This window comes from Postia placenta, assembly GCF_002117355.1.
Source record: "Postia placenta MAD-698-R-SB12 unplaced genomic scaffold POSPLAscaffold_4, whole genome shotgun sequence".
In the NCBI taxonomy this organism is placed as follows: domain Eukaryota; kingdom Fungi; phylum Basidiomycota; class Agaricomycetes; order Polyporales; family Adustoporiaceae; genus Rhodonia; species Rhodonia placenta.
The window spans coordinates 256,988-283,567 of NW_020169835.1; the positions used below are offsets into that span (position 1 = coordinate 256,988).

The 26,580-nt window shown below is 51.8% G+C and overlaps 7 protein-coding genes across 7 annotated transcripts; 2 read left to right on the forward strand and 5 right to left on the reverse strand.

Moving 5' to 3' along the window:
* Window positions 1–442: 442 nt before the first annotated feature.
* On the reverse strand, window positions 443–2,777 carry POSPLADRAFT_1138064 (hypothetical protein; the record flags this gene model as incomplete). The annotated part of the gene is made up of 9 exons (XM_024484864.1): window positions 443–612; window positions 666–748; window positions 877–1,200; window positions 1,253–1,880; window positions 1,936–1,961; window positions 2,015–2,127; window positions 2,182–2,352; window positions 2,407–2,463; window positions 2,532–2,777. The coding sequence occupies 9 exons, from the start codon at window positions 2,775–2,777 to the stop codon at window positions 443–445; spliced, it is 1,818 nt and encodes a 605-aa protein (XP_024340662.1).
* Window positions 2,778–2,949: 172 nt separating this feature from the next.
* POSPLADRAFT_1073656 (hypothetical protein) lies at window positions 2,950–7,782 on the reverse strand (the record flags this gene model as incomplete). The annotated part of the gene is made up of 15 exons (XM_024482631.1): window positions 2,950–3,849; window positions 3,909–4,135; window positions 4,188–4,261; window positions 4,321–4,406; window positions 4,460–4,821; window positions 4,877–5,429; window positions 5,489–5,918; window positions 5,967–6,094; window positions 6,150–6,266; window positions 6,317–6,368; window positions 6,421–6,690; window positions 6,745–6,878; window positions 6,933–7,022; window positions 7,655–7,726; window positions 7,777–7,782. The coding sequence occupies 15 exons, from the start codon at window positions 7,780–7,782 to the stop codon at window positions 3,208–3,210; spliced, it is 3,243 nt and encodes a 1,080-aa protein (XP_024340663.1). The 3' UTR covers window positions 2,950–3,207.
* Window positions 7,783–8,703: 921 nt separating this feature from the next.
* POSPLADRAFT_1054502 (hypothetical protein) lies at window positions 8,704–9,459 on the reverse strand (the record flags this gene model as incomplete). The annotated part of the gene is made up of 4 exons (XM_024480523.1): window positions 8,704–8,844; window positions 8,960–8,966; window positions 9,029–9,264; window positions 9,316–9,459. The coding sequence occupies 4 exons, from the start codon at window positions 9,457–9,459 to the stop codon at window positions 8,704–8,706; spliced, it is 528 nt and encodes a 175-aa protein (XP_024340664.1).
* A 2,291-nt stretch (window positions 9,460–11,750) lies between these two features.
* Window positions 11,751–15,487, forward strand: POSPLADRAFT_1032397 (hypothetical protein; the record flags this gene model as incomplete). The annotated part of the gene is made up of 9 exons (XM_024476854.1): window positions 11,751–11,951; window positions 12,009–12,394; window positions 12,446–12,450; window positions 12,507–12,851; window positions 12,916–13,444; window positions 13,524–13,626; window positions 13,691–14,251; window positions 14,300–14,592; window positions 14,650–15,487. The coding sequence occupies 9 exons, from the start codon at window positions 11,751–11,753 to the stop codon at window positions 15,485–15,487; spliced, it is 3,261 nt and encodes a 1,086-aa protein (XP_024340665.1).
* An 870-nt stretch (window positions 15,488–16,357) lies between these two features.
* POSPLADRAFT_1045043 (hypothetical protein) lies at window positions 16,358–17,940 on the reverse strand (the record flags this gene model as incomplete). Its single annotated transcript, XM_024478667.1, has 5 exons — window positions 16,358–16,852; window positions 16,905–17,097; window positions 17,153–17,489; window positions 17,547–17,753; window positions 17,889–17,940. The coding sequence occupies 5 exons, from the start codon at window positions 17,938–17,940 to the stop codon at window positions 16,358–16,360; spliced, it is 1,284 nt and encodes a 427-aa protein (XP_024340666.1).
* Window positions 17,941–18,302: 362 nt separating this feature from the next.
* On the forward strand, window positions 18,303–20,891 carry POSPLADRAFT_1168035 (hypothetical protein; the record flags this gene model as incomplete). Its single annotated transcript, XM_024487993.1, has 9 exons — window positions 18,303–18,542; window positions 18,698–18,867; window positions 18,929–19,001; window positions 19,061–19,252; window positions 19,303–19,364; window positions 19,425–19,601; window positions 19,654–19,811; window positions 19,867–20,438; window positions 20,490–20,891. The coding sequence occupies 9 exons, from the start codon at window positions 18,303–18,305 to the stop codon at window positions 20,802–20,804; spliced, it is 1,959 nt and encodes a 652-aa protein (XP_024340667.1). The 3' UTR covers window positions 20,805–20,891.
* Window positions 20,889–25,895, reverse strand: POSPLADRAFT_1179493 (hypothetical protein; the record flags this gene model as incomplete). The annotated part of the gene is made up of 13 exons (XM_024488672.1): window positions 20,889–22,123; window positions 22,229–22,329; window positions 22,385–22,494; window positions 22,520–22,871; window positions 22,925–23,184; window positions 23,373–23,458; window positions 23,517–23,602; window positions 23,937–24,604; window positions 24,674–24,862; window positions 24,929–25,177; window positions 25,203–25,320; window positions 25,391–25,632; window positions 25,683–25,895. 13 exons carry the CDS (start codon window positions 25,893–25,895, stop codon window positions 20,976–20,978), a joined length of 3,822 nt encoding a protein of 1,273 aa, XP_024340668.1. The 3' UTR covers window positions 20,889–20,975.
* Between the last annotated feature and the right edge of the window lie 685 nt (window positions 25,896–26,580).

Sequence of the window (26,580 nt, forward strand, 5' to 3'; positions counted from 1 at the left end):
ACACCGTACAGCCTCAATCAGGCGGACACCACAGTTGCCACTAGAGCGCAGGTCGCCTGCCAAGAGTCCGGGCACACAAACTAGCTGAGAAGCTAGCGCAAGCACGGAAATAATAATAAGAGGTCAAAGAAGGGGGAGCCGGACAAGGACGCTGGGTGGGAAAGTGACCAGCACGTGGACGGCAATACTCGGTCACGTGTATAAAACAAGGCGCGTCAAGACACGCGCGACTCAATCAACGCAGGCTTTTGTGCTGAAACGAGTCGACCAACCTTCAAAACTATACGTGATATGACATTCTCAAGCTGGATCGCAAGAGAAGTTTACACACAGATTTACATAATCATTCGTGAGCAGAATTGCACGATACATTACACACGCAAGTTGTGGTGTAACATTATGCTCAACTTGGAAACATCGAAATACAAGAACACTAGAGTGTTCAGTCCAGATGGTTCAATACCTCCTTCGCCTTCCGAACGTACAGCTCAAAGCGTTCCTCGAAGCGATCGCATATCCTTCGGGCGACGCCCTGTGTCGAAGGCACCAGATCGGCTGCAACCGCGATTGACAGGCCACCGGCGTATGAGATGATGCCCATACCAATCGTACCTAATGACCTTGAGAAAACGAGGCTCATGATGCTTCTTAGATGAGCTGCTCACCTTTGCCTGCTTGAGGCGGAAGAGCAGTCCAGGTAAGGACTTCGGCGCCTTCGAGAGTAATCCGCTTCTTCGGCCCAGGAACGCTGCACATAATGTGTAAGCAAGGGTGCGGTGTACATGACATGCAGTAGCTCACTTTGTGAGGATGACGGGAACTGCGACATATTAATCTTTCAACCGCAGTAGTGGTAAATGCACATGAGGGATCAACGTACAGGATTGTAGGACCAGATCATACAGCGGCTTGCTGATGTGCCTGGTAATCCAATCCTTGACTCGACGAGTGGGGTTCGCCAGCAAGGATATGCGCAACAGCACGGGTGCTTGTCCCGTCAATTGCACGATGTAAAATGATATCTTTGGAAGGAGGCTGTGCTTCAAAAGCGATAGCTCCGCACGACACTCGTGTATGTGTTTGTGCATTTCATGCACGGACGGATCTACGGACGCGTCCTTGGTCGGATTTAGGTAGACAAGGGCGCCGGTGGATAGATTACGCATTGACCAGTCGCCCGGGGAACGAATGCTCATGGGACTGGTCGGGCTCCAATCAGCCTTTAAAGTATGCAGGACCATGCAACGCTCACATAAAAAATCCAATAGGTGATGGTAAAGCATCTTGCAGCCATTGTTTAGTGCCCTCCCAAGGATCATCGAGTCTAGGCTTGACAGCGAGTTCAGCACCGAGCACGTCCGCCATAACAGCGCAGACAACATCGTTTAGTGTCACATGTCCGGCTTTATGCTTGACGTCGTCGCGTTTCTCCTTTGGCACTCCTTTAACCGAACTGCCCGGCCTGGGACCCGAGAATGCTTGCTGGCACAACTTGACATCATCGATGCTAAATGCACGAGAGCTCGAGAATTCGCGCTGTGTAACACGAGGTCCGAGTTGAGGGCCCGTGAGCATTTCGACGCGCCAGAACGTGATAAGAAAAAGTGTCGCTTGGCGTATGGCGGGATATATGCTCCAGAGAAAGCTCACGCATGTAGACACGATGAGCGCAAACCAGAAGGCAGATGCCAGGGATAAATGGAGAATTGGAGCGGTAAATTCGTTTTCGCAGAGTGGGTCGAGGAAACGCAGAGCACGGTGGATCTTGGAGGGGGGCAGTCGTCCACGCTTGACGGCGTGTATCTTCTCGGCAGTTGAGTTCATAGCCTCTACCAGAATGTCGTGATACGAAGTAATGAAGAGTTGACTTATGACGAAGCCTATTCCAGTATTTTAGTTTAAGATCACATAAATCAACGCACATCTCGGACTGACCTTGGCCATCGGCCAGCGAGTGGTGCCTAATACTCGATTGTTCAACACACGAATGGACCCACATGAGACGCATACTGACCCTCGTGTAATGACGGCGCATTCGCTACCGTTCTCATCGTGATAGTTCTCGACCAGGACCATTTCCCATAGTGGCCGACGCAAATCCCAATCTTGTGCAATGAATTTGCCCATCTGCACTCAAAATATAGCTCATAATGTACGGGTGACAAAATTTAACCCACTTACCAAGTCGTCAAGCTCTCGCTTGCCGGCCGGTTCGGGCAAAGTCACGGCATGGATGTGCTTGCTCATATCAAAGTCTGGATCATTTTCGAATCGAGCGCCATGAAATCTACGCCCAACTGACGTGACTCGCTGTCTATACTTTGGGAATTTCTCTGCCTGTCGCTCTGCAGACTGAATGTCATGCATCAGCTGAATAGAACCACAAGAGAGGCAAAGGCGACGTACATGGTACAGTTGCTCAAGAGAGAGCTTATCGCGAAGTGTGTACGTACATGCGCATACCTTCAGCAGCCGTGAGTGCCGCGTGACCCACGGTCGCAACAGCACAAATAGCTATGGAGAGAACGCACCGGGTTGAAATCCGCAGCCTCTGACAAAAGGAGCCACATGTTGTCAATTCCCCCGATTGCCTGGCGTCTCTCTTCAAGTTCTCTATCGATCCAGTCTCCAGCCAAGAGCATGTATCTGGCGATCCAACCGGTGAATCCCCCGGCGCGCTCTAGGTCAGCCAGAGAAAGCTGAAGCTCGTGCTCAATTTGAAGAGGTACATTCTCTGTGACTCCGAGATCGTCCTCGTAGCTTCCTGGTATATGCATATACTGGCCGTTGGACATGCTTTGTGGTCGGCTTTGTTGCTGTGGACCTTGCTAAGAAGATGGTCGTTAAATGCAGGCTGGACGCGTCGCGTCGCGTCTAAGTGCGCCCCGCATAACGGCGCCTTTGCCCGTGATCGTGACGTCGGTGGCTACAGCAGCCGGGCATACTTCGGAGAAGGGCAACATGCATTTCAAATTCATACAACTCAACGACGTTATAACTGAGGTACTGGTGGTATCTCGCAAATTAGCAAGGACAACACGACGGACAATCTATGCGGACAGAAGAAGGAAAGCAACTGGAGTAAAACAAGATGAGACTGACGATGGCATGGTGATCCTACAACTTCTGATAATCGACGAAACAAAACCAATTCCCAAATTCCAACTGGCGATTTACCAGTACTGTGTTTTCCTCGACAGCCCGATCTCATGCGCTGGCAACCCAGATACCCAGACCCGCCGCTTGCACCTTGTTCGGGTCCTCGCGGTTCAGGATTTGAATCAGTTCGATGAGTTGCGCGCGAGTATCCGACTGGATCTGCTCGGGGTTATTGGGGTCCATCACGTATGCTATGATAGCCAGGAGGCGGTCCATGTACGGCTGGAGGACCGGGGGGTTGGTCCGGAACAGGTGGAAGATGGTGTTGAACACCGCTGTGTTCTCGAGATGGTCATGTTTGAGGGGCAGAGCGTCGAAGAAGACGGGTAGGACCTGGTCAAGCGGCACCGCAGCGGTATTCTTCACGATTATCCGGGCGACCGCGCCGACTGCGTTGTCACGGGCGTTAAACCTGGCCGTAGGTCCATCCTCGGTAATGACAAACAACGGTCGCAAGGCCGCAAGAACATTTAGGTAGTGAGCCGACAGGTCCACCTCGGAGTGCTCGATCAAGAGACCGATCGCAAATGCTGAGTTGCACTGAACCTCGGCATCATCATCCGACAGGGCACGGAAGAAGAGTTCGAGGAGCGGCTGCGTCATCGGGGTAACAGCGAACTTTATTCCGGCAATGATCTCCGACAAGCAACCGATTGCAGAGGAGCGGTCACTGAGGGAGCGGCTCTTTTTCTGACGGCGTGCTGTGTATAAGCAACTCAATCACAAGGCTCGAGGGTATCCCCACTTACGTAGTACTTGGCAATGAGCGGGAAGTATCGCGGGAAGGCCCCAGCGAAGTCGGGTCCGAGGGCACTAGCAATCGCTGCAACAAGATCACCCGCGGCAGAAATCAGCATGGAGTCATACTCGGCCTGGTCCTCAGGAGCCTCGTCGTTCTCGTCTTGATCAGGATCTTGCTGGCAGATAGCCTTCTGATCCAGGATCTGCGTAGCGATCGTGCCGAGCTCATCAACACCTGCAGCACGGTCAGCGAGAGACAATCAAACGTGAGATCGCGTGACACTCACGTCCTTCGAGGAACGCAGGCCCGATCTTGTTGACCGTCTCCGCAAGGCCAACACATAAGGCAGACACCACTTTCCTGTGTTGGAGGTAGCGAGATCAACAACAGCATAGTGGTCTGCAAAGGGAGGTACGTACTTGTTATCCTCAGTCTCGTACATCTCCAATAGAGGTGCCCAGATGTGGCTGATGAGTGACTGCACCTGGGGCTGGAGAGGGACACTCTGGATGGGGCATAAATCAACATGTCGGATCTCATATTCAATGGTATACTAACCGGAACAGAACCAGGCTGCCACTCCTCAGGATTGCTCAGGTCGTAGAATGTCCTGATGATCTCCAACAGAGAGTCCACTGCAGACTTCCTGATGCCGTCATAGTAGTGCGGGAGTAGAGCGATCAACTCGATCGTGGACTGCTCAACGTAGGGCAGGAAGTGTTGGCGAGTTGCAGCGAAGATGGTGCCAATGGTGTCGGCAGCAATCTCTTTCTCGATGCAAATGGTGCTGTTGACATCGAGCATTTTGTCAACGTCAACGTCCTCAAGCTCGATGGAACCATTAGCGTCGTCGGTGACCGTGATGGCGTTAGCAGGGGAGGAGCCGGATGCGAAGTTAATAGAGGCCTCGGAGGTCGAGACTGACCGAAATGTCAGGTTGTGTAAAAAGCTTCAGATGAAGACATAACCACGTACCGGTGAAGCCTTCCTCGCCGTGCTCATGCTGCTTGCAGCTCTGGATAAGAGCAGGCACAACGTTCGGCAGGTACGGTGCGAACTCATCCTCAAACACTCGTGACATCACGCTAAAGAACAGGAAGCTGCACTCGCGCAGGCGCGCGCTCCCCATCTGGATACCCTCGAACGCCTGCTGCATCATGTCCCCAAAGTACGGCCGGAAGTGGTCCTTCCCGATAGCCTCTGCGAATGTACCGACGGCGTCCATCGTGATCCCGCGAAGCTCTTGCTCCTCGCCCTCGCCTCTGAGCACAAGGAAGTGCTTGAAGCGTTCCATCGTCGGCTGGAAGTACGGCAAGAACTTCTCGTGCGAAGCGTGCGCTGCGCTACCAATTGCACCGATCACAACCGACTTCACAGCGATCGGCGCAGTCTCAAGCAGCCCGACAAGACGCTCCATGATCAGGGGCAGGTACGCCTCAATCTTGTCGCCGAGGATCTCCAGCACAGCGTCCAGCGACGTGCACGCGGAGCGCTGGGTGACGGGGTCGTTGACCAGCTGCATGAGGGTCTACAAGCATCATCGTAGTCAGACAAGACAGACCGCCCACGTCAGGACAGCAGACTCACTGGAACGAGAACGGTGTGCCTGCTGGCGCATTCCTCCTCGAGCCACTCGCACAGACAACTGACGGCGACGCAGCTAGCCTTACGCACAGTCGCGTCGGGGTCGTTCAGCCCGACCTCGATCAGGGGCCACACCTGGGGCATCAGCGGCGTCATAAATTCACTGCAGCCCTCGACGCTGACGCCCAGCGCTAACATAGCGCCGCGACGGTAGTTTGCATCGGGCGACGTAAAGTATTGTTGAATGAGCGTGCGTAGCGCAGGGAACACCTGCGTCGGAGGTAGGCTCGTCGCGAGGCAGTCAATGATACGTAGCGCCGACCTTGACGGTGCGTCGTCGTCGAGGTCCTCCGGTTCGGGCTCAGTCGAAATCGGCATCAAACCTTCCAGGATTGCAGGGGCAAGGCCGTGAGCCTGCACCTTTGATTTTTTGCTGCGACCAACATCAGGAATGGAAGAACAATATTTATGCGGAACTTACTATTGCACGGTCCAGTTGAGCGCGTTGAGCGACAGCACCCGCAGATCGTCTTCGAATCCCCGGTTCGATCCGCATTGCAAGAGGAACTGCACGAGCTGGGGTATATGCTGCCCAAGGAGCGGGATTTCCTGTAGGTCATTACGTCAGTATGCAAAAAGTATGGGCAGATGCAGGAACGCGAACCAGAATAAGCAACGTCTCCAGGACATCAAACAACTGACGCGCGCCCGTCTCGTTGCCAGCCTCAACGCATTGGCCAATCGTGGTAATCATGCCAGGGAGCAGATCTTGGAATTGTTTCTGACAACCGCATTAGCGAAACACTAATACATTAATGGACACCAACTTACAATGGCCTGTTTGTCGTCCGAGTCAATGTACTGCGCAATCACACCGAGCGCTCTGCACGCTGTACATCAACAATGCACAAGACGCGAGAGTACATCGGACATACCTGACGGTAGTAATCCTGACTTCTGCGCTCTCGGGATCGTTCAGGAGCACTGCAAACAGCTTGAAGAAGCTCGGCAGGTGGTTTTCGAATCCCTCCACAATCGTTTCCAGAACCGTGTACAGGATATAGACACCGACTTCACGGTGTATGGCCGTCGGTGATTGGCATGTCTGCTCGAGGAACGGTAACAGCTGGTTCCAGCTGTTCATCGGCAGCTCGATGTAGGCGATGGCTGCAATCACACGCGCAGTAGAATGGCGAACGAGGTTACTGAATTCAACATGAATATGGTGGGTTTGTAATTTACTAAACGGTGATGCGCACCTCTGCTCGGAGACGACCAGTTCAGGCAGCTTAGCTTTGATCTGTTCCCGCTCGTCCTGCGGGAGCTGCAGCCACTGATCCCCACTGCTCTGGCTGACACGCTTGCGCATTTCGACTGCCGCCAGTTGACGGACCTACATGCGAGGGTGGGTCGATACAGTGACGATCGCGTGGGTGATGTGACATACCGCTTGGTCGGGCGAGCTCGCAATGATGCTCGTCAGCGCAGGGATGCATGCTGGATTTTTGTAGTACTCCCGGTTCAACTGGGCGGTGGCCTGAATCTTTCGTCAGCGTCTAGATCCCGGTTACGATGCCACCTTCGTCTGTCGCAGCATGCCGCAGGCACGATAGAAGCGAGCCCCAGCCGATGCTTTCTGCAGACAAGACTGCGCAATTCATGCTCAATACGAGAGAAACCCGTGGCATCTCAAGTGAATTATGTGGCCTCCTCAGATACACTGAATGCTATGAGCACTTGAGCGCCACTGTGCACAATTGGAGCAGCCCCAGCAACCACCACGCCAGGCGTGTCCACCAACCTGCATGCGGTATTTGCCTATGGGTGGCGGCGCCTCCGGTTAGCCTTCGGAACACGGGTGGTAAACTCGAAGCGAGCTTCCTCGACCTGGGAAGGGCATGCGATCGGTAAGTGCAAATGTGCCCTTAGCGTCACGTTGATACTGAATGTATGCAGCGGTGCACCAGCAGGAGCGTACGATCGAGATCTGGTCGCGCGTCGCGGATTCCACGCTTAGGTATGTCCTCTCGGGGTGGACAAGACGCGTGAACTCCCAGTGGGCTGAAGAGAGAATTCACTGGGCACACGGAAGAGCATAGAGAGGCGTGAAAGACACGTCCTCTGAAGACCAAAGAGGCAACGACGAAGTGAAGAGACTGAAATGCTCACCGCCTTGAGCTGAACTGTATCATTTGAGGTTGACTGGACAAGGAGACTGTGCAAGCCTTGCACAAAGCTGGGCTGGAGAAACGATCAGAACACATTTTCGTGATTGCAGACGGTCAACGCACATCCATCGTTATGGAAGGAAAGAACGATGGTGAAAGAGGGAGGGAGGATGGGCGAGAGGCAAGACTTCAAAATTTTGGCGGAGTTGAGAATACTGCAATGTGATAACCACGTGCTTATGATCGATCATTTTGACAATGACGAGCGCTACGTCGGTTACTACCTTTGGTAACAATCAAAACAACGATGAAAAGTCGCAAAACCGCACCTATCTGCACAATCGAATTACAAGACAAGCTGTCCGGGACGACATGTCATACATGAATCCAAACCTTTAAGATCAATCAGCGATTTGGAGAAGAGCTTAAGACGGCCTTAATCATGGAATGGAGAGCCTTGCTACAACGAACGAGGGATGTGTACCGGGAACAAAATACCAGTACGAGCATGTCTATCTCCTACGCAGTGACGAGGCAACAAAAGATGCTGGGAAGATTACGGACTCAACAGTTCATGTTACAAAAGGAAACATTAGTTTATTATCGTCAAAACAATCACATTGAACGACTCAGAGCTACAATTCTTTTATACGCTGGCAAGTACTGGGTACATGTGATGTCCTGACACAACGTCAACCAAGGTCCTGTTCGCATGCATGTCTATCAACTTGTGTAACTTCCTATTGTCTTGACGTCAGCGAGCTTGTATCCAGAGCATCAGATTCTTCGACACATAATCGCGTTTCTCAGGGTGTACGTTATCATCAGACAGCTCGGGCATCTGGTGGATACTCTGTCAAGCTATGTACTTCAGAAGGTTGCTCATTACAACTGCTCAGTGATCACTTGCCCCAGGTGAGTCCGCGGGAGTCCGCATGGTTAGGCCTCTGAAGTCGAGCTCGGATCAATCAGCCACGCAAGTAGATTGAGTTGGACTAGAGCCTCGATGCAATATTTCCCGTATGACACTTTATAGCAATCCTTCTACGGCTAAAAACCAGAGTCAGGATCAATAGGGGTGATGCGCCAGAGCCACTGTCGAGGCCTCCACTTAGGTTCGAGCGAGACGGAGTAGGCTCGCTCGACAATGGGGTCTTTCAGGTTGGCAGTGAAGAGATCGACGACTTCGACCTGAGAGACGATAATGAATGTTTGCAATCATAGAGGATTCGCAGATGACCTGTTCTACCTGAGTCCCCTCCTTACCCCCCGGCAGAGTCCACACCATGCGGGGCTATCCTCGTACGGCAATCCTACCAAGTAAATTCAGCCCGCGGAGTCAAATAGGAGAACAACGTCTACAATTTCCACTCACATATATATTCCGTTAATTTCTGTGTAATCAGGGGACGTCCCCTCTCGGACAGTAGACAGTATTTCCCACTCGATATTACCGTTGCCTGGTACAGACGGGGCCTTCTGGTCTTCATTAGTGGGGATGCGCTCGGCATAGAGGAGATTGTTAAATGCAATGGCTTTCCGTGTCGTAGTTGTTGGGCCTCCAGGTATGAGAACGTGAAAGGCGCCACTATCCTGTTTCTCGAGGATGAACTGCGTGCATAAATGCGAGCGCGATGTATCAGCCGTTCACGGTATGCATACCGAAGGCGGCAGAGCACCGTGTGGAGATACGGAGACCGGAGTGAGTAAGTCGCTCGTCGTGAGTAATGCAGAGTTATCATCTGGCGCAACGACGTCGAAACAGTAGTTGGTGATTTGGTACTTGGCGGACTGCTTGCCGGGCATCGTTTCAATAGGTTGTAAACGTAGGAACAATTGTTGGTATAGAAAAGGAGAGGGGGCTCCCGGTGACAAGTTACGAGGTCCTGCGTAGATATGGTCCCACGGAAAGAACAGGACCCTATGCTTTCTGCCTACTCTGCAAATGGAGTGGACAAAAACAAACGAGATACGGAGAACCTTGATAAGCTGTGCACCGTGCAAAGGTGGCCTTCGAAGTGTAATGGAGTAAATTGTGAGCGGCAATACATATTACGTATCAATAGAACTTATGACATACACGTTCTCTGCCACTGTTATCACTTGTTCTCGGCTTCTGGGAGCGGTAGGACCAATGAATCCCTCCTAGAACGCTGCCGAAGAAACACAGAACATAGAGGTAATGTTTAGAACAACACATGTGCGGCCCGCGCTTGAAGGAGGCCGCCTATCTAAGTTATGAATTGGGAAGTATACATCACCTCATGGCCCGGCTTCGATGAGGGCGATGAGCCACAGAGGAATGGGAAAATGCCCAGAGAAAGCTCACGAAGAAGAGATACCGCGTCTCCCATGACCCACGGAATGAACCACATCCGATATACCTATATCCTCAGATGCGAAGGGACGCCGCAGCTAGTTGCATTTACACGCGTGTTTATGTCATCAAGACGGAAGAGACTCGCAAGAAAAGGCGACGTATCGGGAGTACTGCTCAATAGGTCAGGCGTGTTATCTCATATGATGCATATATCCCGGAACGCACACACCTACTGGTCTACGATCACGATGTCAATGTGGATCGGGTAAATTATGTCGAAAATGATGGACCGACCTAGTAATCTTATGTTGACCCTCAATAGTCAGCATGTCTTGATGCCGCCCTGATGATTCGAGCAGTCATAGTAACATAGAGTCAGGAGGTTACTCAGCCGTAAAAATATCACTGAATGGACTACTTCGAAAAACAGGCCACCTTGACCACATACATTATTCGAAGTGTTCGGATATGTGAGAAGCCTGACATCAAAGACGCTGGTAGAATTGAGATGATTCATGATACTGCGTTCGCTTGATCACTGTGTCATTCCGTCCGTTTTAAATCAGATCTATCAAATAGAATAGAGGTGGAAATAGGAAAAAGGAATTTAGATGCCTACAAAAGCAGGACTGCTTATTTGTAGAGCGGAGTATAGGTGCAGTTCACAGTACGGATTCCAAAGCGGATTTCAGCTTAGATTCCGCGCCTCGGTCAATGACTGAGGACATGCTGCTCGAAGGTTTCCATAATGGGAATATATGTTTGAAATTACCCCCGCTTTTTCGCAAAAGACATGGGCGCTACGCAAGTTCCCACAGCGAATTCCGTGAGATTCCGTGTCTCTTGCTCACTATCGGCCCAATTTAGTAGTGTCGGGGATTTGCACGGCTGCGCTTGCGATTGAAGAACACCACCGTATGTCGGGCCACGTTAGCGAGCAAGGGTATCGACCGGCGAAGTCAACATTGTTTTCTCGCTGCTGTGATGAGTTCAGCTATTCTCATGTTAAGCTACCATTCTTCCCGTCCGCCTGACGGCGCCGCGCGCCTCTTTCTTTTCCTCGCCTAGCAAAGTGAAAGCCCTTTTCGAAGCTTACATTCATCCTGTCTACCAACGTAGAACATGTGGATGCGCACCTGTGAGCCTGCCCGACGACGTAGATAAGAAGTGGCTGGCCTGGTACGTTCTTCCTTTATTCATGCAGTACGGCGCAACTCCTCGTGTACTCCAAGGGTTCGGCTCCTTCGATTGAACTGTCAAAGGTCTCTGCCCAAATGCTTCCGACTTCCAATTTCGAGACTCCCTTCCAATGTCGCGCAAAGTTCACTCACCTTGATCCCCGCAGCGAGCAGCTGACTGAGATACAGGATAAAGGAATGTTATTGCCACGGTCCCCGACGGGTCCACGCCGCGCCATATCCGCGAAGGGGAACTCCAAAGAAGCACATTTGAGACCCTGCAGTGAGCGCTGTGAACAATACGCGAAGCTAGGCCGACTGACTCCAGACTTGAATCGGTTGATATTCTTCCATTGACCCAGAACTATTGGTAATTGGAACGATCAACGGACATCACATTTGGAGGTCATAGGAGTCTCACCCCAAACTTTACACTCCGTTCGTTTTGTGTAATGATTCATCTAACATGTTCTGCAGGAAGCGAATCTTATAAATCATTGTATCCATGCGATGGTCTACCGACAGTCTGTCCGCAGTCACCCATATCCTTTTACACTGTCATCAAAGTCCGCATTACTCAATCACAACTCACCTACGATATGCCCTCCTACAACGTCACGAATACGAACACTAAGTCGTCGCATCGCATTGTTTATGCGCATCCTGAGTTCACTGACCATGCAATCGCTGCATGGTTTCTCGGCCCCAAGGTGGAGAACCATGATGTCCTCGAAGACCAGCTGCGGAAGATTGTCAAATATCTCAAGCATGGACGTGCTACGTACTTCCCAGACGATTCCGTATGTATCATATTGCACTTCATTCGTGCAACAATCAATCACGCTGCGGTTGTTCAGAACTTCATCACTCAAGACATGATCCAGTCAAATACATACCGCAAGGCCGTAGACAAGCTCGATCAAGTCGTCGAATATCTTTCCATTCTGTTAGCCAACCATTCCGTACCATTCTCCTCTCCTCGATATGCCGCCCACGTCGCTGGGGACACGACCCTGCCTGCCGTCGTGGGCTACGCGCTTGGCATGTTGTACAATCAGAATAACGTTACGCCGGAGGCCAGTCCCCTCACTTCCGTCATCGAGTACGTTGTTGGACAAGATTTCTGTCGAATGCTTGGTTTCCATACTGCAGATGAGCGGCGGGGCCGTCCTGATGACCCGCTGACGATTGGCTGGGGCCATGTAACCTGCGATGGCTCAGTTGCCAATTACGAATCTATGTGGTATGTCTTTCTGAAAACTATGCGAGTCTAGTCTCATATCGTATTTTACAGGGTCGGTGAGTACTCAGCCTATTGGATAAATGTGTTCGGCTTCTGACGTCATCCCTTGAAGCGCGAAGCCTCAAGTTCTATCCTCTGTCGCTCCAACTCGCTATTATTGAGGGCGACCTCGGCTTCGTAAAGGACACATTCATGGTGACGACCACAAGTCGCGTCGAAAAGCGCTACAAAGACTGCTCTGCATGGGAGCTGCTCAATCTGAAGCAGGACGTCATTCTCGGTCTAGGTGACAAGTTGACGGAGCAGTTTGGCGTCTCCAGCGACTACCTCGAGGGTGCTATGAGGCCCTATCTCGCGCAGATCATGGGAAAGGACAAGATCGAGAAGCGCTTCGGTATCAAATTGCCACAGTATTTCTGCTCCATTACCAAGCATTATTCATTCAACAAGGGTGCAAGTATGTGCATGCCGCGAAATGTCTTGCATGGCCAGCACTGCTGACACCGTATTGAACCTTATAGATATTCTCGGAATAGGCGAAAGCAACCTTGTTGATGTCGATATCGACATGCACGCGCGCATGGATGCGGACGACCTTAAGCAAAAGCTCGTGGATGCCATACAAGCGGAGATCCCCATATATGCTGTTGTCGCCATAATGGGCACCACCGAGCACGGTGCAGTTGACCCGTTGGATAAAATACTTCGCATCCGTTCCGAACTAGAGAAAAGCCATGGTGTCTCCTTTCTTGTGCATTGCGACGCTGCGTGGGGCGGATACTTTACCTCCATCCTACGCGACCTCCCAAGCGATTGGACAGGGCCTGCAGTTGACTCCGCCTTCCTGAAGAAGCCCCTACTCCGCTACACCAAGGTGCAGCTTGACGCGATGAGGCATGTTGACTCGGTAACCATCGACAGCCACAAATCGGGCTACTGCCCGTACCCGGCGGGTGGGCTGTGCTACCGTGATGAGCGCATGCGCTTCTTAATCACGACCACGAGCCCGTATATCAATACTACGGGCGAGGGCGTTGAAGCCATGGGGACGTACGGTCTCGAGGGAAGATGAAATATTCCCCGAACCCCTCTACATCAACCCAAAGAGCTCATAGCTGTCGTTTTGTAGTAAGCCCGGAGCATCCCCCCTGGCTGTGTGGGTCTCCAACATGGTCCTTGGTCTTCATATGGGCGGATACGGCACTCTCTTGAGTCAATCAATTTTCAGCGGGGTCAGGGCATGTTCTCGGTCTTCCCCACGCAATTATATCTGTTCACTCACTGTGTGCTAATTAGTACTATACTCTGTGGTGCAATGTGGCAGAAACGTCCAAGCTGCTCTACGTTGTCCCTTTCAACGTCCTTCCCATCGAGAAGGACAAGGCTCGAAAGACAATAGGGGAAATCGAAGGGGAGAAGGAGAGGCTCGCGGACAGCATCCTCCGGCGCTCGTTCGCGGACGTGATTAAGGACAAGAACGCGCTGGACGACATCGAATCTATTGGGTCGGACCTCATGATCAATACGTTTTCGTGCAACTTTAAGCTGGAGAATGGCGAGCTCAACAAAGACGTTACCGAGGCCAATTTTCTCAACCAACGCATTTACGACCGCCTTTCTATCCGCCGTATCACCGACGACATTAACCAAGTGCCGGTCTTGCTCGTTGGGACGGTCTGGGAGCAGAAGTTGTACAAGAGTTGCCTCACACAGTTCAAGAGTCGCCTTGGCCTCGACTCAGCCGATCCGACCGATCTGCATGCGTATTCTAGTGTGGCAATGTCTCCTTTCGTGATGGACAACCTCATACAGGTCGTCGGCGATGCATTCCTAAAAGTTGCAGAGGAAGAAGCACAGGTATGTTCCACCTTCACGACGACAACACCATCGTTCAACATTACATAGCGTTGTCGGGAGCGGATCGCAATCAAGCCGGCTTACCACGGTTTCGTCATGCAAGGCACAGACACGCTCTACCTTGCGTACTTACCCATGCTTAATGTTGGGCGCCATCGCCAGCAGCTTGTCGTTACTGCGAAGCTCCCACAAGATGCTATGGAGGTGTATATCAAAGCGAGGGCGGATAACCCCAGGGAAACATTCACCCTCCATACGTCGAAGATGATGCTTCTGCAGGATATACTTGACACGCGCAGCTGCGAGGCTAATCTAATCGCGGGTCTTCCGCAAGTTCTTGGGTCAGCGTCGTTCATGCCATTATATATCTAGATTGACTTATCAAACTTATCACACAGTACCACGTTCGGCAACCTTGTCACCAAGATCAAGCTAACTGATATCACCGTCGTCAAACATCATTCGCTGGCCCCAAAAATGCTTAGCTCAGATTACCCCACGGCGATGATGTTCTACCTCTACGGTACCAGGAAGCAGCAGCACATCGAGCACATCGTGATCAAAGCGCCCAATGCGCAGCTCGCCTCCAGTCAAGTCACAGTCGAGCTTGACCAGATGCCCTCAGATGTCCAGCTTGCAGCGGGTGTGATTGCGGTAATGGACGAGCGATACGAGGCCGCCATGCAGCCTTTTTCCGACTCACACAAGCCTGGCTTTTTCAGGACGGGAGTCGCCTCACGAGTCTCCGTCTATACCGACCCGTATAAGTACAACACGGACTCGAACATCGCTATCCGGGACATCTGGAAGAAGATCCGGGAGAGCAAGCCCATTGCCAAGGGTACGCTGACCATAGGGAAGGAGGCATTCGTCGATGCGGCCCACATCAATCAGGAGACCCTTGCGCAAGTGGAGTTTGTTCCGCACAACAGAGCTGCATCGCCGAAGCTTCATGGACATCATATCAATGGCCTCCTGGACAATTTCCGGGCCGTGCTAAAGGGCCCTGAGGTCGTAAGCGCGTACGACATCGAAGATGCAGTGTCCCGGCGTAGCGCTACATTAGGGGATTACTATCTCGCTTCCGCTGAACACACGCCTGGCGCTCCCAGCATCAGTAGGTATGCCATGCAGCTCCCGACAGATGCCTTGACGGCGCGAGTCTCGCTGCGCAAAGATTGGCATGCTGCGCTCACCAGCATCCAGGGTTCTCCGCTTGGTTCGAGCCACACCTAAAGCGTTGCCCACACCGATACCATGATAGTAACTTGTACGTAGCTGAAAGTGGGGGAGAATCCGCGCCTGTCAATTATCATCCCGTCTCAGCGCCATCCATACTTGTACACATGTATCGTCAGACTCGCCAATGATCTGCAAAGACGGCGCTTATTGATGTATCTAGACCGATCCCTGAATGAATGTATGCCCGACGCAGCGTGCACATTAAGCATACATTCGTCGGTATGACGATTTGCCGAGACTCCTCAGGTACCAAGAAGCCGGCATTGGAACCCAACGATGAGGGTGAAAGTTGGTTATTATGTCAGTTCACCACGGGTGGTGCATCAAATAGTTGATTCGCTCACCGATGTTGAAGGGAAATTTGAGACTTCATCCGGAACGTTGGCCGGTTTGCCTTCAAAAACGGCTTTGTTATCGGCATATAACACCAGAAGGACAAGGTACTTCCAAACCAGGGTTCATCCGCTGCAGACACCAACGATACGTAGCTGCGGTAGGTCTTGGGCTCGTCATCTCCTGCGAGAATGTTTTCGCGTAAGGTGTGGGGATACGCAAGGATTGGCGCAATCCCTGTGGATACCCGCGGAGAGAGTGGGCCTGCCACCGCGTCGTGCCAAGCACTAGCCAAAGCCGGGAGTGACTGAACATTGCTTTAAGGAAACAGGTGCGCCACATAACAGAGGATAACAACCTCAGGGTTAGACGGGAGCAAATGAGGAAGGTCAAACACATGCAAAGGTTTCATGTGCATGTTTGTTCAATGTCAGCGTATAACGTGAGGAATTATTCGCATGACCATACAATGAAAATTAATGGAATTCGCAAGGCAGCTAGCCCCTCGGATGTGACGGTGGTATACAAAGATTAGGATAACTCGATAATCCGTGACAGCCCACTTTGCGTATGCATCTGGTTTGAACCAGTCGCTGCAGAGCTCTGGATAGCCGAGCGGCCATCAGGTAGTGCGATGCCTTCTCGAGCTACAGCATTAGCGCGAGCGGCTGTCTCCTCTGCCAGCGCGCGCAACAGCAACGGCGGAGCGCTCACGATGTGAGCGGCGTAGAACGTCAGCTTGTGCGTGACGTGGTTTGTTTTTGCCGTACTTGTGGTTGTCTTGGAGGACGAGCTCGACGGACTGGACTTCGTACTTTGACTAAGCAGGTCATCGCCGGAAAGAGCAGAGAGGTCGGAGAGAGCGCGAAGGACATTCGTGTTTGGGTGGCTTTCAAGCTCGGGGTATGAGCCGTCGGAGCGCGGATCGCCACTCACGGAAAATAAGACTTCTACGACTGTCGAGGGTCGTAGGAGTGCTGCGGCATCATGCAGGAGAAGGGAGAAGAATGGTGAGGTCATTTCACCCTATTATAGACAAATAAGTGAACGCGATAAGTCTGAAAGAATAGTGTCGCACAGAATCGAAGCGAGACCACAGATCTGTGACCACACTCGACAGAGTTGGATGTATAGTCTTGGACTTGCGATCCGTCAAGAATGGCACAAGTTTTGAGATGATGCGGAAAGCATCAGCGCGGTCAGGATCACTAGGTGGGAACTTTGTAAGGGGTGATGTCGCGAAATGACGCGTGACGTATGTGTAAGCTATACTAAATACGCAAGTGCTTGAGCGTCTTACTGCGCGCGTAAGCGAAGCAGGCCTACCATAGCGCACAGATGTTGTACAGCAGGAGAGGCGTCTTTCCAGCGACGGGTGGTGAGACCATAGACGCGGGTATAACCATAAGCTTAGGTTTTGTGCCGAACGTCTTGGCTTGTAGAAGACTTGATCGATTGGAGGGCGTGCTACTTTCCGCGACTTGCACATCGGTTTCTAAGTCCATAGGTGCCTCCCACCAAGGTTCTGTGCGCACATTTCCCAGCTCATCGCTCGCCAGGAGCTGTTGAGCCATATCACTAGTCGGATCACCTAATGCTTTCTTGAATTTCTCGTGCTCTGCTGGTGTTAATGCGTCCCAGATTTGATCATACGAAGCAGATTCTGTGACCCCAGGCGATTATTCGAGGTCAATCGGGACATGGGATGAGGTTAACATACCAATATCAAGCCCACCAAGCCGCTCAGCTAGATCAACGCCGTCTCCTTCATCGTCGTCGTCATCATCATTGTCAGGTCCCATGATGGCGTCATCCATTGTATTCTCCTCGAATTGTTTCAATAACTCGAGCATCTGGCGCTTCTCCTCAGTGGATTTACTGGGCGCGCTGTGAACATCCGACTCAAGCTCCTTGCGATAGAATGTCTCTGAGCAATCGGAGTGTGCCTTGAGAAGTGGTAACAGTTAGTTTATCGCGCCCTTGAAGTTCGCCAAAGAAACATGCCTCGGATCGGAAACAAACAAGAGAACAATATGGGATGTTGCATTGCGGACATGCGTACCTCGAGAACTGTCTCTGACAGCTACAGTTTCATCAGCTCTGCGTTTAGACATGATTGGTCAGCTCTTACATTGCACAAGGTATGGTACTGACTGCTTCTGAAGCCCTGACCGAAATCTGTGCGTCTTCTGACATTTGGATCTTGTTGATTGAGTGCTTAGTTGCTGATCAACAATGCAGAAATATTATACGCTGTTCGTGAAAATCCGTGTTTCTAGCTGAGTAGCCTGAACGTCGTGAGGACAAAGAATTTGAATGAAAGAGTCTTCGAATCCTGCGCGGGAGACGCGACGCGCACGTCACGTGCACTGCATGATCGATCCAAAAAAGGAAGGTCCTTTCAGAAATTTCGGGAGCGCTCGCCAGTGTCTGCAGCCGCCAGTGTCCTTCGCCTTGTTTTTATCTTGCAGCAGCTATGCCGGACGCACGCTTAGTAGACTCGAAGGCATCTTTCTCCTCATTCTCTCATATACTCGATGCACGTATTTTGCGCTCGCTGGCCGACATGGGCTTTGCAAGACCGACCCTCGTCCAAACTAAGGCCATACCACTCGCTCTTGAAAATCGGGATATTCTAGCTCGCGCGCGGACCGGGAGTGGGAAGACTGCCGCATATTGTATACCTGTGGCACAAAAGATTCTCAATGCAAAGGCTGTGGGTATAAGTTATGGATTTCGTTTGTCGGGAAGCCCAGATTGATCACTCCCTCGGCCAAGTTCGAGGCATTGTCTGAGTGATATTTTGGTCGAAATGTTCCCCTGTACTGCTAGCACTGCAAATGGATAATTAATTTCGTTTCATTGCTGTAGAACCTACCCATGGAGGAGCCCTCGAGACAGGTCACCCGCGCGCTGATACTTGTACCGACACGAGAGCTAGCAGAACAAGTATCATCGCACCTGGCCAGTCTTCTGACATATTGTGACAAAGATGTCACTACTGCGAACGCTTCCGCAGGAACATCAACTCAACTGCAGAGGTACCGTCAACATCCCATTGTATGTCAAGTGTGTTCGCTCACCTCGCAAGATTATGTACAGGACATTATTATCGGACCGCCCTGATATCGTCATTGCGACACCATCACGGGCACTCAATCTGCTGCAGTCTAAGGTGCCTTTTTGCGGTGATATCATATAATGTGCACTGTTGACATCGATTGCTCATTCTAGACATTATTACTTGAACATGTGGAAACACTCGTGATCGACGAGGCAGACCTCATCCTTTCGTACGGACATGACGAGGATGTACGAGCAATATTCAACTCAGGGTACCTGCCCAAAGTCTTCCAGTCATTCCTCATGAGTGCGACGATGACAGAGGACGTGGAAGCGCTCAAAGGTCTTGCATTGCGCAGTCCCGTGAGTCAACTCGCATCCATGCATATACCGTATCTCATGTCATCTTTCAGGTAATTCTCAAGTTGGAAGAAGATGAGGACGAGGCGGCTAATCTGACCCAGTACTCCGTTCGGTATGTCCACAACATATTCCTCGATGGTTGTGCGCGCAGTTGACACGCCGCGACGTGCAGTTGTTCAGAAGTCGATAAGTTCCTTCTGACGTACGTGATCCTCAAGTTGAAACTGGTCAAGGGCAAATGTATCCTCTTCGTCAACGACGTCGACCGTTGCTATCGCCTCAAACTTTTCTTGGAGCAATTTTCCATCAAGAGCTGCGTTCTTAATTCCGAATTGCCGCTGAACTCTAGGTATTTGCCCGTTGTTGACTTTGACAAGTTTCCGTCGCTGACAGGGCGGTAGGTATCACACAGTGCAGGAGTTTAACAAGGGCGTGTATGACTACATTATTGCTTCGGACGAGAGTGCAGGTCGTGCAGAACAGGACTCAGAGGATGAAGAGAATGAAGAGGAGGAAGAGGAAGGAGCAGAAAACGAGCAGAAGGAGGACGATGATGAGTGTACGCAGTGTCGCCGCTTCTGCCATTGCTGCTTTCCACTCATACATTCCCACAGTCACCAGTACACAGCGAGAACCCGCTGCAGCGTCAGATGATTATCCATCCTCTCATCCCTCCCTCAAACGCAAACGGCGCGCAGAGTCGCCCGCTCCAGAAGCCAGCTCGTCCAAATCGGCCTTAAAATCCAACAAGCGCAAGCAGCGCCGGCGTAATACCGATGCCGAGTACGGCGTTTCTCGCGGGGTGGACTTTGTCGACGTCTCCTGTGTGATCAACTTCGACCTTCCCACGTCTGCTCGCGCATACACGCATCGCGTCGGACGCACCGCACGTGCAGGGCGCACGGGGATGGCGCTCTCATTTGTCGTTCCGCGAGAGCAATGGGGCAAGAACCGCGTGATCGGATGCGTCCAGAGCGCGAAGGCAGACGAGCGCGTGTTTGCACGCATTTCGCGCGAGCAAGCCGCGCGGGGGAGCCAGCTCAAGGAGTACAAGTTCGACATGAAGCAGGTAGAGGCATTTCGGTACCGTATGGAGGACGCGCTGCGTGCAGTGACGCGGAGCGCGATCAAAGAGGCGCGGATTAAGGAGCTAAAGGCGGAGATTTTGAACTCGGATAAGCTCAAGGTGAGTGATGTTTTCGGCTTACGGCGCCACCGGTGCTGATGGATGTTGCAGGCGCATTTTGAAGACAATCCGAACGACTTGGAGTACCTGCGCCATGACAAGCCCTTGCACCCGACCCGGATACAGTCACACATGAAGCATATCCCAAAGTACCTTCTGCCTCATATTGCTCCTGTACAAGGTACAGAAGAAGTCGGTCCACAGGCCGAAACAATTAATGCGAATGGCGACGCCGGTTTCGTGCCATTCAACAAAAATTTCGCGCGTGGACGTGGACGCGGGCGCGGCAGAGGTCGTGGAGGACGAGGGGGCAGTGCAGGGAGAGGCAAGAAAAAATCCGATCCACTAAAGAAGTTCGGCCGATAGATTGTCGTCAAAACCATTCTGTTTATTCTTACACTATGCGATCACATTGTTGGGACCAGTGGCGAGGTATTGCGAGTGATGACATGGACAGATTATACTGCCTGCTATTGAGACAAGCTTGGGGATACATACAATACAGCGTCGCTAGCTTGTGGCTACACAGTATATAAGTTAGTGGGAGTCTCTGAGCGCCGTCGCAAGCTTCCGCAGGCGACGCTCGATGCCTATAATATCTTCTATAAGGCGTCCATGTCGCCTCTCAAAGTCATCAAGTGAATCGTGAGTAAAGGGTAGACTAAGGTCATGCTCGGCCTCATGTACTTCGGGTATTGAGGCCGGCAAACTGGGCTGGGTGAGAACCGAAGATAACGAAGAGGATCTCCTCCTGCCCCCACTGAGCTGCACCCCGCGGAGATTGAAGCTCGAGGCTGTTGGTGTTTGAGATCTCCACGACATCATCGACATTGCTGAACCCGGTCGGGGGCTCGGACTCGGACTTGCCGGGAGATCGGTGTCCGCACTGGAGAAACTCGTGTCTAGATCCGGCACGAGGAGTTCCTGTGTGCGCGATAACATGCTGCCCGTCATAGATGCTGCTACTGAGTTTGACGCAGACGCGGATGCGGACATCAGTGATGCGCCGAACGTGTCCTCCGACTGCGACGTAGAAGCGGTAGTCGCGTCGAGCTTATAGGAGATGCCGCCATCGCCTACTATAGCGATAGAGGTATCGAAGCGCAGCTCCTTGAGCGCGGAAGAGCGGCTGAAAGACGTGAGCACGCGTGGCTTCCGCCCGCTCTCGAGCACACGCTTGCGGGCACTCATGCCAACGCAGTCAACGAGCTGCTTCATAGCTTCGCGGTCGGAGACAATCCGACGCTGTGCGGTGCGGCGAATCGTACTCGCGCGAGGCAGTGTTTGAAATGGTGTCATTGCGTTCGGGCGGATAGGGGTCGCAAAGGGGTAGCGCTGTGCATGGGGAGTGCCAAAAACTGGATTGGACACCACACGGGGAAATGGAGTGGACGGAACGGAAAGACGCTGCAGGGGGCGCGGGGTATTGATACCACCCTGAGGCGGAGAAGGCGACTTCGTCTTCTTGGAGAACGCATCCTTAGGTGGTCCCCAAGAAAAGCCGATGAACGAAGCCACTGGCAACTCGCGTAGAATGGAACGTCCGCTGTTCTGGGATGGTGTCGCCTGCCGGATGGAGCTGGTGAGGGGTGAAGACTGGAACAAACCAGAGAAGGCAAAGGGCCGAGATTCGGACATATCATTCTGTGAGTTTGAAGTTGGCTGTGGTATTTCGCCTGCTTCCACTGGTGTTGAATAGGTGAATTGCGGGACGTGTAAATCAGAGGGCCTTTGTTCTAGGGGGGCCGATTAACAAAAATCCAGAATGGTGAAGCGAGATGCTTCCTTACGGTCAGTCAGATTTGACCATTTAGTGCCGCTGAAAAACGGATGCTTCTTAATCTCGGCTGTGCTCTCACGGCCAAGGCGAAGTTCGGCACTTGTCAGTAACCTGTGCTCGATTCAGTGCCTGCTGCGCGTCTATACCCATCATTGATTGAACAGACCTACGCAATAGGTCTTGTAGATCCAATGATATGGGAATAGATTTGTTAAATTTCAGACTGTTCTGTATTATGATGTCAGAATTAGCCCGTCGGTGAATGTACTTGAAAGCCTACATAATGATCAGTAATTTTCACGTACGTCTGACGTATATCTTTGGCGAAGAAAGGCGCCACTCCGTACGCCATTTCATACAACATGGCACCCATGCTCCACCAGTCAGTCTCGCGGCCATAGCCTCCACCACCGCTGTTTGTCAACAGCTCCTCTCCATCCTCGGACATCTCTAGAGCGACAAGCGCCTCTTCGTGAGCTTGCAGGATCTCCGGAGAGATATAATCGCACGTGCCACAAGGCACAAGACAATACTGCTTTGGTACCCGTTGACTCCCATCGGGGGCAGGTTGGAGCAATGGTGCAGCCGAACCGAAGTCGATCAAAAGAAGCCGTGAAGTGGGTGTGAGTACGAAGTTATGCGGTTTAATATCTCTGCAATATACCGATTACGATTCCAAGACCACTCGCAGAAGGATCAGACATACCTGTGGACGAAATCCTGCGAATGGCACCAGTGGATCGCGCTGACGACTTGCGGCATCCACCATCGCAAGTCGGATTCGAGAACCCTACCGTCATGTGGGCTGGATTCCAGGACATCCCATAATGTACCTCCCTCTGCGTAGTCCATCACGAGGTTTATGTGGGTGGGTGTGTGGAATGCACACAAGAGATGTGGCGCCCAATCACAGTCAGTCTTGCGTGCACGTAGTAGGATGTCGCGCTCATGTTGAGGGAAGCATTGCTACAGAGGGGGGATGAGCTTTATCTAACACGATAGCAAGACATATACATGCATCATGAGTCCTGAGAGCGAACCGTTTCTCGGTTGACTTGCGGACGTATACAGCACCGTCAAACTTGCATGTAACAACATCAATCTTAGATAGTCCCATCAGTTTGATGCAATCAATGAAAAGTCGGGTTGTTTACCACCCCATATTGACCGTACTCCAGTGTCCCGACTACATTCAGATCTTTGTCAGAGAAACGCAACGCGTCCACTTCTGTTGTCTTTGCTGCACCGATACATTATGATACACACTCGCCACCCAGTCAGTGTGAGGTGAGACTTACACGTCTTCCCAATCACACTCTGTCCATGCAGAATACGGTCAAGGGCGAGAGCTTCCGCGTCTTCGTCTCCGTCACTGTTCAGTAGACTGCTCAGGCGAGTTTTGCGGTTTTTCCATGTTTGAGACATTCAGAGACATTGAAAATGTAAACACGGCTCAAGAGATCGAGAAAGCGGTGAGAGTCATTTTAATAAGAGATCACCATGATGCCGGTCAGCCCAACCCGCGTTGCATTGTGGTTTGAACAAAACGCGGTCACGTGCTCAAGCGTGCGTAGAATTACAGACTCAGCAGGGTTTTAGATTCGCATACATTGAGGAAGACATGTATTCAAAATCTACGATCGCTGAGTATATCGTACACAAGCTAGCTGAGGTGGATTCGAGCTGGACTAGTTCATATCTACCCTGATCTAGCAAACCATACGTCTGCTCTATGCTCTACATCTCCGTCAGTCTTCGGCTTCCTTCTAGGGTCAAATATCACGTCCAGGATGCCAAATCCTACCACGCCGTCGCGCACCAGGAACTCCACGGGGACCTCCATGTCTCCTAGTTGACGGTATGCGAACGGCGCATGATTAGTCCCATACCCCTCCGGAAACAGGTATGAGTGGGACAAGAGGAATACATCCTTCGAGTGCTGCCTTAAACGAATGTGGGACGACCACATCCGCGGCCATGCGCCATATAGGGCTGAACCATCTTCCACGAGCTCAGAGCAAGCGGCGTATGCAGCGATGACATCCTGGCCGTCTGTAGAGTGTGTACTTTGTGTATAAAAAGTAATGCTTCCATAGGCAGCGTGAGTGTATGTTCCAGCATATTGTTCAAGGGGAAGTGACGCAGGGACTCGTGACTCCTGTTGTGTACCCTGAGCTCCTAAGCCTGGCGTAGTCGGGACTTCAAGTAGTGCATATGAGGCGCGTTCCAGTGACAGTAGCTCCTCGATTGCTCGTGAGACTATGGCTCGTGCCGCAGTCTGTTGGTCGCGGCTAGTATTGGAAAGCGCCACGAAACCAAGACCCTCTGAAGGCAGAAAGGCCACATGCGATGAGAAGCCAGGGATTCCGCCGCTGTGCGACACAACCTGGGAACCGAAAACAGCCAGGCAGTTAGCCATGTCCACGGTTGCTCGCTATATGCTGCAGCCGCATACCTCGTGTCCCAGATACGAATAGCGCACCCAGCCCATGCCAAAGCCTCGTATCGACGTATGCTCATCAGGACCGGTTGCATCTGTGATGCAATGGGCAATGGTGACTTCCTCTAAGACATCACGCGGAACGACGATGTCGCTCGTGTTAGGGTTCAGGCCGTGGTTCAACAGCATCGCAATCCATTTTGCCTATTGTATTGTGGACATGCAGCGTCTGAGTCATAATCGTCCACGCTGAGGAAATTGTTTACATACCATGTCAGTGACACTGGAGATCACTCCGCCTGCGGGGGCGATCGTTTCTTCCCCCTGACCTCTGAACCAGTATGGAACGCGTCGTCCGTTTGAGATCCACGCGTGACTAAGCTTTCCCGATTCCTTGGCTTCCGTTCCAGAACAAGTGGTAGAATACATGCCCAGGGGCTCAAAGATGCGCTTCTTGAGAAAGGCGGTGAACGGCATTCCGGAGTACGTTGCGACGATATGTGCCGCTAACATGTACATCTAGCGTTTGAAAATGTTAATATACGCAGAGTAGGTGAACAGTGGCGCATGCCTGATTATTATACGAAGCGCGCGTCCTGAACTCATATGTGGGCTTGAGATAGCGCATGCGTCGCATCACTGCGGATGCCCCGTCCGTGTCACTGTAGGCAAGATCATGTCTGCATAGCATTGTCACATTAAGGAGCGGATTAAAAAATCAAGAATGCTGACCCTCCCATTCCGGTCTGATGCGTCAATATATCACGTATGTTTGTCTTTGCGCTGGCCCAAGGGTCAGCGAGTAACCAATCAGATTCGCCTGGGAAAAGATCTTGAACTTTCGTATCCCAATTGAAACTTTGTAGGCCTGCTGGTAAGGGGACAACGCTACGGCCGTTGGCGAAGTCATCCATCAAAATACCGATGGACACAGCTGTGAACGCCTTGGAGCAGGATCCGGTGGAGTAAAGAGTCTATAGTATGTGTGTTTGAGATCGGTCCAAGACCACTCTGAGCCACCGACCTCGGCATTGGACTTGTCGCCGTGTTCAGTCGCTTTGCCCCACCCTGCGAACTCTGTCCGGACCTCGCCAGACTCATTTACTCGGGCTATGCCTAAGGATAAACCTGGCGTATCCCATCTGGTGAGAGCCCTTTCTGCATAGAGCGAGATGTCTTGTGTAATCATCCTCCCCATCTTGCGAAGAATGTTCCTCTCGACCGCTAACGAATGCATGATTGAGCAAAAGATGATCATATTCGATCAGATTACGCACGGTGCTGATTTTCCGCTGAAAAATGGAAGAGACGGGAGTTCAGACGATAGTTGAACTGTCTTTTGAGCCTGGGGAGATCTGGCGCTTCGCCCGAATCACTAGCATCACACTTCTGTCAGACCACTGAGTGCGAGACAACACACAGGGGGACATCTCATTCGATCAGCATCGCTGCCCCTAAGTGCACAGCTCTATCGCAGAAATGCCGTAAAGATAATCAGGTCGACTGTCAGTGGTATCAACAACTAATGGTCTTATACAGTGTGGTAGCAGTTTCTTTCACGGTATGCATTATTGAAGGTGGGAACGGTCAGAGCGCCTGTGTATCTCCCGATCATCGCGGGAAGCTCGGACCTGAGTCGTGGGGGCAATCAGGGACGAATATACACAGGTCCCCCTAGACGGGAAGACCCTCCCGACGCAACTTCTACTACAGTGTACATTTGAAGCTTAATAAATGAGGCTTTTAAGTGGAGAGAATTGAGCGTCAGACCGACGCCAGCAGGAATACTGACCTCGATTTCGGCGTCCTTCACGTGCAAGGCTGCGAGATTATAGGACCTGTGTATCAGCAAAGAGTAAACAGGACAAGCTGTATTCGAACACGTGGCACCAGGACCCCGGCAAATCCCCCAAGAGCTCTGA